General features: G+C 48.9%; 1 protein-coding gene across 6 annotated transcripts; it reads right to left on the reverse strand.

The window, feature by feature from the left end:
• Positions 1 to 11,769, reverse strand: LOC134371795 (zinc finger protein 835-like). Of its 6 annotated transcripts, none has more exons than XM_063088631.1 (4): positions 11,601 to 11,769; positions 9,970 to 10,114; positions 7,701 to 7,812; positions 1 to 3,746 (listed from the first exon to the last, which is right to left on the reverse strand). In XM_063088631.1, the coding sequence occupies exon 4, from the start codon at positions 3,583 to 3,585 to the stop codon at positions 1,789 to 1,791; it is 1,797 nt and encodes a 598-aa protein (XP_062944701.1). In that variant the 5' UTR covers positions 3,586 to 3,746; positions 7,701 to 7,812; positions 9,970 to 10,114; positions 11,601 to 11,769; the 3' UTR covers positions 1 to 1,788. The 6 variants fall into 6 exon arrangements, with proteins under 6 accessions (XP_062944701.1, XP_062944699.1, XP_062944702.1 ...); XM_063088629.1 differs by having other exon boundaries at positions 11,569 to 11,769; XM_063088632.1 differs by lacking the exon at positions 11,601 to 11,769 and adding an exon at positions 10,980 to 11,068.
• Between the last annotated feature and the right edge of the window lie 2,121 nt (positions 11,770 to 13,890).

The raw sequence follows: 13,890 nt of genomic DNA on the forward strand, positions 1-13,890 counted from the left end.
AAATTTTTTAAATATTGTATTTTTATTAAAATTATGGTTTTTAAAAAATAGTATTCAGTCTGGGTGGATACATATATATATGAGCTTTTATTATCTTTATACTTTTCTGTATAATTGAAAAATATTGTTACAAAATTTTAAAATGTGGTGGGTTCTTTTTCTATGCAGAAGGGACCTATGTTGTCCTATGACACAGGACAATTTATTGGTCAACCTTGTAAGAAAAGCATTCTTCTAACTGAAATATATTTTTCAGGGATTTTTTTTTTCTGGAGCCAATTGAGTCACAGGGGAAGACCAAAACAATCATAAATTATTCTATTACATAAGAAATCTTATGCCTATACTTCATAAAGGAATAACATCTAACCCTTTGTCTACTAACACAAGATGTCTCAGAACAAAAAATAACGAAAAACAGCCAGACAGAAAAATGTGAGTACCATACGATACCACTTGTGTAGAAAGGTGTGCTATATATCTTTCCAGCATATTGTACATACAAAGAAATATTCATATATATATATACACACACACACACACACACACACACACACACACAGTAAGTGATTGCTTCTAGTGAAAGGAACTTGGTAGCAAGGGGACACAAGATTTTTGTTTGTTTATAAATTGTGGACCACATGGATGTATTCCCATAATTTTGTCAAGATTCTAGTTTTGGAAAGTTATGTGATTATAACTTTTATTTCACCATTATAGTAGTTGGGCTGCATTAATGATTCTCACTGTCACTCTTCCCTCCGGCCACACTCCTGCACAGGCTCTGCCTACACTGCTCCTGGGCTTGGCTATGAGGCTTGCTTTGGTCAATGGGCCTAGATGCAAACTTGACTATATCAGAAGCTTGAAACTATACTTGTGTGTGTCCACTCTCTCTCAGACCCTTGCTACCACCCTGAGAACACACCCAGGTTAGATGTGAGTCACCAGGAGGAAAGATGAATTGGCCCAGCAGAGCGTACCGGACTATCCGGCTCCCATCTTAGCTGATTGCTGATGCATAAGTGAGTCCAGCCAAGACCAATCAAGCCTGGTTCAGACCAACAGAACCACCCAGCTGATCTGTAGATGCATAAGAAATATTCAATGGACAACTGGGTTCTGAATGATTTGTGACACAGCAAGGGCTATCAAATGCAACTATTAGTCAGGATTTTTTAGATTTTTGGGAAAAAAAGCTGGGGTGGCAGTGGTGTTTCCTCATATTGTAAAATGACTGGCTCCACTCTAAGACTCCTTCTTTTCAGATGTGTCAGGGGAGAGGCATTTCCTTCTTCTAGAACAACTCTTCCTGCTCTAGATTTCTCCTGCTCATTTTCTCTAGGCACTGTTTGTATCCTAGCAGATCCAGATTTCTTCTTCAGACCCTGCTCCTTTAGTAAATATGCCAACTTCAGCAACCTGTTATTCCTTTCTATTCAATTAAATTTATTAAGCAAGTACCTACTCAATCATAAAATTAATAATTAGAAGGCCAGCCAGAGACCCACAGGTATTTTTGTGGGTCTACTTACCCATGCCACATTTATAATTCCAGGGAGGTAGTGGAGGGGAGTCTGGCAGGTGTTGGGTCCAGCCCCAGCCTTGTGTCTTCCTTGCTGTGTGACCTCAGGTAAGTTACTGAGCTACTCTGAGCCTTGGTTTCCTCACAAGTAGCATAGGGATGACACAGTCATCTGCTATATCTCCCCCATAGTGTCGTGAGGTTGGGAATGAGGCATAAAAATGCCTAGTGGAGTGCCTGGTATATAACAGGCCCGTTACACCTCAGCTCTTCTGCTGGTCCACACAGGTTTCTGCAAGGTCACCACTGTGACCAGGCTTCTCCTCCCTGTAAGAGCCCAGGTGTTGAGTCAGGTGTGGGAGCTGAGCAAAGGTGTCCCCACCGGGGCCACATGAGTAGTGCTTCTTGTCTGCGTGTGTCCTCTGGTGTCGGATGAGGGTCGAGGAATAGCTGAAGGCCTTGCCGCAGGCACTGCACTCGTAGGGCTTCTCCCGGGTATGAATGATGTGGTGCTGGTTCAAGTGGGAGCGGCTGCTGAAGGCCTTGCCACACTCGTGGCAGGTGTAGGGCCGCTCACCTGTGTGCGTGCGCTGATGCAGTGTGAGGGACCAGCCCCAGCTGAAGGCCTTGCCGCAGGCACTGCACTTGTAGGGCTTCTCCCCAGTATGAATGATGTGGTGCTGGTTCAGGAGGGAGCGGCTGCTGAAGGCATGGCCACACTCCTGGCAGGTGTAGGGCCGCTCACCTGTGTGCGTGCGCTGATGCCGCGTGAGGGACGAGCCCTCGATGAAGGCCTTGCCGCACTCGCTGCACTTGTAGGGCCGCTCGCCTGTGTGCGTTCGCTGATGCCGCATGAGGGATGAGCCCCAGATGAAGGCCTTGCCGCACTCCTGGCAGGTGTAGGGCCGCTCACCTTGGCAGGTGTAGGGCTGATTGCCTCTGTGCGTGCGCTGATGCTGCGCGAGGGTTGAGGCCCGGCTGAAGGCCTTGCCGCAGCTACTGCAATCGTAGGGCTTCTCCCCGGTATGAATGATGTGGTGCCAGATCAGGTAGGAGCGGTTGCTGAAGGCCTTGCCACACTCATGGCAGATGTAGGGCCGCTCACCTGTGTGTGTGCGCTGATGCAGCGTGAGTGATGAGCTCTGAATGAAGGCCTTGCCGCACTCGCTGCACTTGTAGGGCCGCTCTGTGGTGTGGATCTTCTGGTGATCAATGAGGGACGACACGTAACTGAAGGTGGCCCCACACTGCAGGCACTTGTAGGGACTCTCCCCGGTATGTATGATGTGGTGCTGGATGAGGTGTGAGCGGTTGCTAAAGCGCTTGCCACAGTCCTGGCACACGTAGGGCCGCTCGCCCGTGTGTGTGCGCTGATGTCGTGTGAGAGATGAGCCTCGGCTAAAGGCCTTGCCACAGGCACTGCACTTGTAGGGCTTTTCCCCAGTATGAATGATGTGGTGCTGGAGCAGGTGGGAGCGGTTGCTGAAGGCCTCGCCGCACTCATGGCAGGTGTAGGGCCGCTCGCCCGTGTGCGTGCGCTGATGCCGCGTGAGGGACGAGCCCCGGCTGAAGGCCTTGCCACAGGCACTGCACTTGTAGGGCTTCTCCCCAGTATGAGTGATGTGGTGACGGATCAGGTGGGAGCGGTTGCTGAAGGCCTTGCTGCACTCACTGCACTTGTAGGGCCGCTCGCCTGTGTGCGTGCGCTGGTGCAGGGTCAGGTGTACACTCTGTCTGAAGGCCATACCGCACTCGGCGCACGCAAACGGCTTCTCCCCGGTGTGGATTCTTTGGTGCAAGATGATTGAGGAGCAGTAGCTGAAGGCCTTCCCACAGTCCTTGCATTTCCACTTCTTCTTGTGGCTGCCAGCTTTCTCCCCCTCGCCGGCCTCCGCATGCTTCTGCTTGGGGCTCTTCCCTGGTGTGCAGCTCCTCTGCGGCCTGCTGTCCCCAGGGAAGACTGCTTGGGTAGCAGCAGGATTCAATGTGGTTCTTGGGGTTTGGCTGAGTTCACTGAGTTCCTGGACGCAGTCCTCTGCAGGGTCTCCCTTGTGGGCCATCGCTTCTGGCTTTAGACAGCTATCCTGGTTTTCCTGTGGGTCCTCGAACCCACCGTGGTGTTTCCAGGTTTCTCCCAACTCAGAGCCCTAGAGGGAGATGCTCAAAAATCCCTCCATCCTTGCTTTCTGAGCTGTTGCCTTGATCTCACATCTCTCTGGATCTAAAACAAAGGAAAAAAAAAAAAAAAAAAAACCAAACAGGTTTGTCATTTGCCCTGAGCTGGAAAAAGGGTTAACAGCTGGTCTGAGAAGGACTACTGACATTTGGGGTGAGATAACTGTCATAGGGCCCATCCTGCGTTTTCTGGGATGTCGAGCAGCATCCCTGGTCTTCACACACTGGATGCCAAGAGCACCCTGCCACCCTCCCCAGTGTGACAATCAAAACTGTCTCCAGACATTGCCAAGTGTTCCCTGGGGACAAAATTGCCTCTGGGTGGGAGTCACTGATTTAATGGAACTGAAAACAATTTAAAGACATCCTTGCAAAAAACCACGAATAAATCAGCTCTTAAATAGAGACTTCTAATCTGGTGCAATGGACTAAACCATGTTTCCCCCACTCCCCCCAAATTCATACTTTGAAGTCCTAACCCCCAAGGTGATGCTACATGGAGGTAGGGCCTTTGGAAGGTGACTAGATTTAGATAAGGTTATGAAAGTGGGGGCCCCACACAATGGGATTAATGTCTTTATAAGAAGAGGAAGAAACTAGCAGACCTCACTCTGTCTGCCAAGTGAGAACACAATAAGAAGGCAGCTGTCTGCAACCAGATGAGAGCCCTCGCCAGAACCCAAACTTGCTGGCATCCTGATCTCAGACTTCTAGCCTCTAGAACCACGAGAAAATAGGCATAAATATGTCCACTGTTTAAGTATCCCAGTCTGTTGTATTTTGTTATAGCAGATGGAGCTGACTAAGATATCAGGAAAGATAGTTGGAGAAAACAATCAGTTCACTTCGTGCACAGAGGAAAAAGCAGCCTCCAAATTCCTTGCAAAATATACTGGTGGAGGGAGTGCACATTAGGAAAACCAGCTTCGAAGACTGTTTGACATTTCCTAGGAAAGCTGAAGACACACATCCCCGATCGCCCAGTAATCACAACCTCTTCAATGCAAGCCAGAGAAATGTGCACACGTGAGTCCCAGGAGGCCTGTCCAGGACTGCTCATACATACTAGAATCAATCCTGCTGTCTGTCAACAAGGGAAAGGATAAATAAACGGGGGCATAGTCATACAAGGAAATATCTCACAGCAGTAAACACCAATGACCAACCGTCTGCTACTGCATCAGCTCAGAGCCCAAATACACAGTATGGACGAGAAAGGTGAGATGCAAAAGAAATCTCTCAGGTATGATGTTATTTAGGTTTAAAACAGGCAAAATTAAACCATTTGTTCTTTAGGGATTACAGACATTTGTGGCAAGGTTCATAAAGATAAGTGTGGGAATGATAAAGCACTGAATTCAGAGTCATTTCCTCTTGGAGGTGGGAGGGGGGTCAAGGAGAATGGAATTTCGGAGGGGTGCCCAGGAGGCTCTGGTGATAGGAAAATGTTTTCATTTTAAGCTGGAGTTGGGTATGTGGGTACTGGTGTATTTTTCTATAATATTTTTTATATGTCCCAAAACATTTCATCACAAACTAAAAACTCAGTGCCCCAGAACACACAGGAAAAATCCCGAGGGTTAGTTTTTTCTACCCAAAGCTTTATAATTTTGTAAGTTTCATCCACATTGTCTTTTAAAAAATCAACATTTCCCACCTTACCTGGCAAACAATTGGTTATTTGCTAAACTGTGCTTTTTCTGAATGAGATATTTCAACAATGGGATCTGTACCTGTGTCCAGGATCCCCAAGACCACCTCTACATTGAATGACTTGCAAGGAGGACTCATAGGACTCAGCCTATAGCTGTACTGATGGCTATGACATATATTACATGAAAGAAACACAAAGCATCATGAGCAAACAGAAAAGACACATGGGGACAAAGTCAGGAGGAAACCACGTTCACCTCCCAGGAGCACGCCACCAGTAGAGTCACACAGGACACGCCTAATTCCCTAGAGGGATCCTAGGGAAATTTAAGGCGGACTGTGTCCCTCCTCTACTGAAATGCCTCTCACAGCCCCAGCTCATTTGGAGGGAAAGCCAAAGTCCTTACAGCAGCTGAGAAGCCCTGCTGGTCTCCCCTTCCTCCCTCCCATTCTCCCTTCCTCTCTCACCTCCAGGCCTTTGTACAGACTGTTCCCTTTGCCTAGACTAGACCCTGCTCTTAAACCCTCCCCCTGCTCCCATCACCCCAGGCCTGGCGGACACCCCCATATATCTTCAGAACCCTTGGTCTGGCTCACATGGCTCAGTGAGCTAGGCAGTGAGAATGGCTGGAATAACTTGGCCATCAACGTCTCCAAGCCCCTGGCCCTGCAGACTCCTGTGAAGAGGCAGGGAGAGACTGTACTGATGCAGCCACAAGCCAAGGGGACACCACGGGTTGGCAAGAACCTGTTTCCTAATAAGGTCACAGTCACAGGTACCCGGGGTTAGGACTTCAATATATCTTTTTTGGGGGACACAATTGAACCAATACTGTTATGGGGTTCCTTTGTGTCTGTGTGTGTCTTCTTCTCTTCTTACAAGGACACTAGTCACTGGGTTCAGGGCCCACTGTTTCTCATCTTAACTAATTCATTTGCAAAAACTCTAATTCCAAATAAGGTCACATTCCAAGGTGCCCAGGTTGCCATAGCATGAACATGTGCTTCCCTCCCTGCCCCCAAATTCATGTTGAAACTCTAATCCCCAATGTGATGGTGTTTGGAAGTGGGGCCTTTGGGAGGTCATTAGGTCATGAGGTCACCCTCATTAATGGGATTTGTGCCCTTACAAGGAAAGACACCAGAGAGCTTGTTTCTGCCATGTGAGGACACAGCAAGACGGCAGCATCTATGAACTAGGAAGCAGATCCTCACCAGGAACCAAATCTGCTGGTGCCTTGACCTTGGACTTCCAGCCTCTAGAACAGTAAAAAGTAAATTCCTGTTGTTTGGGCCACCCAGTTTGTGTATTTTGTTATAGCAGCGTGGGCAAAGACACAGGTGAGCACACATTTTGGGCAGACACTATTCATCTCACCGCACCCCCTATTTATATAGGGCTCAGGTGAAGCTGGCTCCCTGGGGTCTCCCAGGATCAGGGGTTCATTCTGGCCCCTGGACTCAGGGTCCTTCCTGGAGATGGTGATCTGACCCCAGGCCACTGCAGGTCACCCAGTCTGTGTTTTGCATGTTCTCAGTGGAGAATGGGGATCTGTTTTTACATGAGTCCAGGTAATCATTGTGTCTTTTCTTAAAGCCTTAAAGGAAGTTATACATGTAATTACCTCCAACGGGGCTGTGGAGGCTGAAGGATTTACACTCACTCTTCAGTTTGCGTTGGACACGCAACGCTGAACAGCAACTCAGCACCAACTTCCAATACTTCAGTTGTAACAAAACGGGAAGACAGACGGACAAATGACTTCCTGTCTCCAAGAAAGGGAGGAAGGCAGTTGCCTGAGATTTCATAGGTGCTGAAGCTGGCTCCAGAGATGTGGGTTCACACCTCAGTGGGGTTCTTTTTGTGCCATGTGGCTGCAAGTCAGTGGCTACCTGCTCTGAGTCTCCGGTCTCCCCTCCTCCTCCGAGAGCAACTGTGGGAGGCTGGGCTCCCCAGCACACAGGTGTTCCCTGAACTGGCCAGCAGGCTGCTGTGGGTACAGAAGACTGTGCTGAGGGTTGGGCTAAGTACTCTGGGGTGGGTAGGCTAAGTGGGGCCCTCTCTGGCTCCCCCTAGGAGTAAAGAGCTACCCCACCAAACACCACCCTCTCACCCACACACTTCCCTGAAAAATTGCATCAATCTGGATCTGGAGGGCCCAATGTTTGCCACCCGGGGTCTAATAACATCCTACTGCCTACAGACCCCCAATCAACGCCTGTGCCCTGCACTGCAGTCTCCCAAAGCAGGCTCCTCGCACCTCCCTGGAACTCCCCGCCCCCAACCCCAGCAAGGACAAGCCAGAGACAGGGAGACACGGATGTGTATGGAACATAGAACACACACCAAGGACAGGAAACTCCGGAGAAGACCCACAGTTGGGCGGGTCATGCGTCCAGGCTGTAAACCGACCTCTCCAGCTTCTAGATAAGCACACGGGGTGTAGTGAGTCCTGCAGCTGTTGAGGAGATACAAGAAAAATACCAGTGTTTTTTCTCTTCTCACACTCTCCACATAACACTCACCTCTCAATACAGAATACTTCACTGTGGTCACCAAAACGCACTTCTCCAGCAGACACCAGCTGGGTGTCCTACAGTTCAACTCAATTCTGACACTATCTACCTGGAGCCACTGCAGATCCCACAGGCTAAGGGCTCAGCCCCACAAGACTGTCCCCAACTTGACATGCCAATCTCAAGTACTAGGTTGTGACCTGTACTTCTGACCGACAGGCCAGATGGGGTCCCACGACCCCTTCTCAGGTACGATTAATTTGCTAGAGCAGCTCACAGAGCTCAGGGAAACACGTTTAGTGGTTTATTATGAAGGACATTACAATGGATTCAGATGAAGAGACGCATAGGGTGAGGTGTGGGGGCACAGAGCTTCCGTACCCTCCGTGGCGCGCCACCCCCAGGAACCTCCACCTGTTTAGCTATCCAGAAGCTCTCCAAGCCCAGTACCGTTGGGTTTTTATGGAGGCTTCATTACATAGACAGGGTTGATTACATCATTGGCCACTGGTGATCAACTCAACCTCCAGCTCCTCAGCCCTTCCCCCTCCCCAGAGATTGGGGCTGGGGCAGATGGGAGACGTTGGGGTGGGGCTGAAGGTTCTAATCCCCTCATCACTTGGTTGGTAACCCTGGCAACCAGCACCCATCCTAAGGCCACCCAGGAGCCCAGCAAGAATCACCTCATTTTATTGGAACAAAAGACCAGAAGACACTGCTGTCGTGCAGGACATTCCAAAGGATTAAGAGCTCTGTGGTAGGAATTGGAGTCAAAGCCCAAACATTAGAACAAAAGACGTTCTTTACACCCCTATCTGCAAGATTTTAGGAGCTCTGTGTCAGACACTGGGTGCAGAGACCATGTATATATATATCATTATATCACAACATCACAGGGGTGAGTCTTGAAGACATGAACACGTTGTCCATAATTTCCACTCTGAATTCAGTGCTGCCCCGCTTTGGCTCAGGACCAAAGTTATCACCATCGCCCGGGAGCATGTGACAAACATAGAGCACAGTCCCCTCCTCAAGATGGGCAACTTGAAACCTGCTTCTGGTAACAAGAGTCCCAGGAGATATGTGGGCACAGAAATGTTGGAGACACTGATTCGGCCATTCTAAAGCTAATAGAGAATATTATGGTAGTAGCAAAAACAACCAGCACTCCGTGAACACAGAACTGTGTGCCCAGCACCCTGTTAGCTCCCTCCATGTAGTAGCTCCTTTATTAGCAAGTGCAGTGGTCATGAGGCAGGACTGTGACAGGGGCGGTAGATTAAAGATAAAGGGGCTGGGGTGAGGGTGGGAGTGGAGCAGGGTGACTGTGCCGAAAGAAGGGGAGATGAGATTCAGTGGGGGGAGTGAGGGTCAGACCGTCGCAGGGCCTTGTGGCAGCAGTGGGGACTGGGCCTTGGGTGCCACCTCCACAGGCAGCCTCCAGGCCCATGTTGGCCCACTGAGGTCCCCAGAGCAGTCAGTGGTACCCATCTCATTGTCTGGAGAGCATCATGACCCATCCCTGTCACTCAGATTGTGGCCCCTGCTCTGGCAGCTGCGCTTCAGTGCCTCTAGTTAGCATCTGTGAGGGAAAGCAACGGGGACTTGTGAAGGAAGACGCTGGGGCAGAGGCAGGTGGGTGGCATGAAAATGCAGGAATTTCCCTCCCTCGTGTGAGTGTGGGAACATGGACTCAGGCGGGTTAAACCTGCAGTGGCCATGCACACATAAGAGCCCCAGAAGGGACAAAGACATGCTCAGGGGCAGCAAAAGAAAACACACCAACAACAAATTTTCCAATTCTCTCCAGCTGGCCATAGAGAGAGAGAGAGAGAGAGAGAGAGAGAGAGAGAGTGTGTGTGTGTGTGTGTGTGTGTGTGTGTGTGTGTGTGTGTGTTTGGTGTGGGGGAAGTTCCTCCGGGACTCCCTCCTTGGGCTGGAATAACTCACAGAACTAAGAGAAACACTTTCCTTACTATTACTTATTATAGAAAGTACAACTCAGGAACCGCCAAATCCAGGAGACGCATAGGGCAAGGTGTGCGGGAAGGCACTGAGCTCCATGCCCTCTCTGGGTGTGCCACTCCGTGTTCACCAACCTGGAAGCTGTCCAAACCCCATAGTTTAGGGTTTTGATGAAGGTTCCATTACATAGGTTTCACTGATTACAGCATTGGCTACTGGTGAGGAATTCAACCTCCAGCCTCTCTCCTCTTTTGGCGGTGGGGCGGCGGAGCTGTGGAGCTAAAGGTTACAAATCTCTTATCAGCACTGGTTTCCCTGGTCCCCATCCACAGGCTATCTAGAGTGCATGCGTGAGCATCCCCCTTGCCCCACCAAAGTCCACGCGTGCAGATCTTCCCCATGCACAGATGCACACACAGCAATCCCAGTGCCTGCACGACACCTCTCACAAACATCCCGTGACACACCCACAAGACCTCTACACGTGAGTCACACTCAGGCACACACAGAATGACACAAGCACACCCAGGCCACCCGGCTTTGTGCTGCCAGGCACACACGCCGAGCCATCCTACCCATTTGCACAGTGTAGAGCTATGGCTGGGTCTGGAGCTCACAGACCCCTCGAGCCCGTTCACAAACCCTTCACACGCAGGTCTATGAGTTAGGTAACCAGCAAAGATGTCCTTGGAGCCTTGGTTGAGGTAGGAATAGTCTTTATTCAGCACACACAACACTATGAGCTAGGCAGTGCAAACAGAAACTCAAAAACTCCACCGCTACTGGCAAAGTCCACTGGAAAACCGAGCAGCTGCCAGCAGAATAAACATGCTCTATTTTTAGACGCGAGCTCTGCCGACCAACTTCTGCCTCACTAACTGAACACACAACAGCAAAAAACCAAAAAGATACATGGGTGCACATGCGCACTAACTCCACCCACACACAGCTTGTTTACAAGAACTGGGCTGCACCACCCTCAACCCGACCTCAGGCGAGGGGGCCTGACTAAATTATCCCGTCTTCCCCCCACACACCCAGACACGCATACGTGGGGCCAAACACCTAACACCCAGGAGAAGGAGTTTCATACGTGCTTAAAGTCAGTCACATGTGTGTGACTACGTGTGTTGAGCTCTTTTACCTGCCTGTAATCCTGCCATCGACGCCAACTGTCGAGCTAGGGCTGGTGGGTCTGGTGCTCACAGACCCCTTGAGCCCATTCACGGACTGGGTCACAAACCCTTCACACGCCAGGCTGGGTCCCAAGACCCCTCACACGCAGGTCTATGAGCTAGGTAACCAGCAGACAGGTCCTTGGAAGCCATAGGTTGGCGAGCAGGGCCAGGAGGGCTGACGCCTGAGGCAGCCAACGCCTGCCAAGCCGGCGCCGCGCAGGCGCACTAACTCCACCCACAGAGAACTTATTTAGAAAGAATGCGCCGCACCACCCCCTACCGCGCCTGAGGGAGGGGGCCTGATTAAATTATTTATGTTCTCAACAGTGTGACATGGTGTAATATGCAGAGATCCTCAAAGGCATGCAGACACGGGCTCAGTTACACACGCTGCTTTACCTGCATGGGCACACGCCACCCCACTGGAGTGACCAGGTGCAAACACAGGGACACCCAAGATAAACTCACATGCATAGTCCCACACTTGCACGGACAGGCACCGCTGAGCCACAAACGTACACACAGAGACACGCGCACACTCGCGCGTGCGCATACCACACATCAGCGTCCCCGCTTCCCTGGGCCACCTCTGAACGTCCTGGGCAGTTCCCGCCGAATCTGGTGGAATCGGGTCAGCTTCACCATGGTCTTCGGACCTCCTCTGGCCGCGGCGATCCCCAATACCCCTCCGCCCTCAGTGGCGTGAGGGGTCAAACCTGCGCTGACGCAGACCGCCTCAAGCGCCCAGGCCGGCGCGGACTGCGCCTGCGCGTTGGAAGACGTGGGCCGCTCGCTGCTCTGAGGAACTACAACACCCGGAAGGCCTTGCGAGCCAGACTATACTGCGACTACAGGCTTCCGGGTCCCCTGGGTCATCAAAACTACAACTCCCGAAACACCTTGCGTCGCAAGCGAGAGGTCCAAGGGTCACAGTCTCCATGGCGGTCAATTGGAGCTTGTCGGCTGGAGGTCAGCTCACCACCGCCTGCGCGTGGTGTGGACGGTGTGGCCATTAATATTGGGGTACGTTTCTTTCTCAAGGTAGAGGGCAGAGTCCACAGGCCTAGAAGGCATATGAGGTTCAGAGAGTCTTAGTCACTTACCTCAGGCCACACAGCTCAGAAAGGGCGTTTGCAATCCACACTTTCCACACTTGGGGATTTTTTTTTTTAAATCTCAAGTAGTTGATGCCGTTTCAGTCCAAAGCAAGGAAAATAACTCCATGGACGTAGGTAAATAATTATAATAAACAGCATGTACATGGGATTTACTGTTAGTCAACCATTATTTTAAAGTGCTTTCTATGAAGCAATTCTGTTAGCCTTCCTAAATTATTTCCTTGGCCATTAGAAAAATGAGCACAAGATCATTTTTAGATAATTGGGAAAGCAAGATACGTGTGAGCATAGAACTGGAAGGAAAATGTATTTCACCAAAATGAATATGCCACTCATTCATTGTGGGATGCCACATTATTTTATCTAGCTCCAAGTCTGCCCTTGTACCATGACATATACTCTCTTAGACCTGTAGAGGCATTGTGTGTTTCCCCTCATCCTTCTGGAAGCTTCTGGGCTTGCCATGATGAGAACATGCGCAGTGCCCCTCCAAGCCTGGGGATCATGGAACAGAACTTCCCAGCTAATCCATAGACCTATGAGCATGATAATAAAGGTTTATTGTTATAAGCCACCAAGGTCTAAATTTGTTTCTGGTTTAATTTAAATTTTAATGCTTAAAAAGTAGCTCTTACTTATTCTCTATGGACTGTGTTGGTAACTTCAGAAGACTGTTGCATTTTTTTTTTTTCCTGAAGAAAGAGTAGTCTTTATTCAGCACACACACATCTGAGAGCTACTGTGGCATTTTTGATCGTTAAAAAGCTTTTTTTTTTTTTTTTTTTTTAAAGATGATGGGTAAGGAGATCTTAATCCTTGACTTGATGTCAGCACCACACTCTCCAAGTGAGCGAACTGGCCATCCCAATGCAGGGATCCGAACCCTTGGCCTTGCTGTTATCAGCACCACATTCTCCCAAGTGAGCCACGGGCTGGCCCCACTAAAAATGAGAAGGGACATTTTCTTTATAAAAATTTTTTTCTTTTTAGGAAAAAAGCAGGAACTGTTCAAATACTGGTAAGTACCCTTTGACCAACATTTCCCCATTTCTCTCACTTCCCCACCCCGGTAACCACCATTCTACTCCTTGCTTGTATGTATTTTTCGATTCCACATGTCAGTGAGATCATGCAGTATTTCTCTTTTTGAGCCTGACTTATTTCAGCTAGCATAAAGTCCTCCAGGTTCATCTGTGTTGTTACAATGGAAAAGATCTTTGTTTTTTAAGAGTGAATAATAGTCCATTATATACACATACAGATATACACACCACCATTTCTTTATCAGTTTATCCTTTGACAGACACTAACGTTTCCATATCAAGTGGCACAAAGTTGCAGTTATGTAGGATGAACGACTCTAGAGACCTAATGTGCAGCATGATGACTGTAGTCAATAGTGTAGTTAATACAAGTACCATATTGTCTGTTGGAAATTTCTAAGAGTAGATTTCCAGTACTCTCAACCCACACGCACAAAGACATACACACATACACGTACGTTTCACTGTGTATAGATATATCAAAACGTCATGTTGTACACCTTAAATACATACAATTTTGATTAAAAAATAATTAAAAAGTATTTTCTAAATATTTTTCAGATTTAACTAAGATATGTATGTATAATCATGTTTTAATAGTATTCTTATTAACCTTAACTACTTTAATGCATTTTTAATCTTAGAATTTATAAGAGGAAGTTTGTACAATTTACTTGTTAATCTCGAAGGATATTGTTTTAAATAACTTCAAATCA

This window comes from Cynocephalus volans, chromosome 3, assembly GCF_027409185.1.
Source record: "Cynocephalus volans isolate mCynVol1 chromosome 3, mCynVol1.pri, whole genome shotgun sequence".
Classification (NCBI taxonomy): Eukaryota; Metazoa; Chordata; class Mammalia; order Dermoptera; family Cynocephalidae; genus Cynocephalus; species Cynocephalus volans.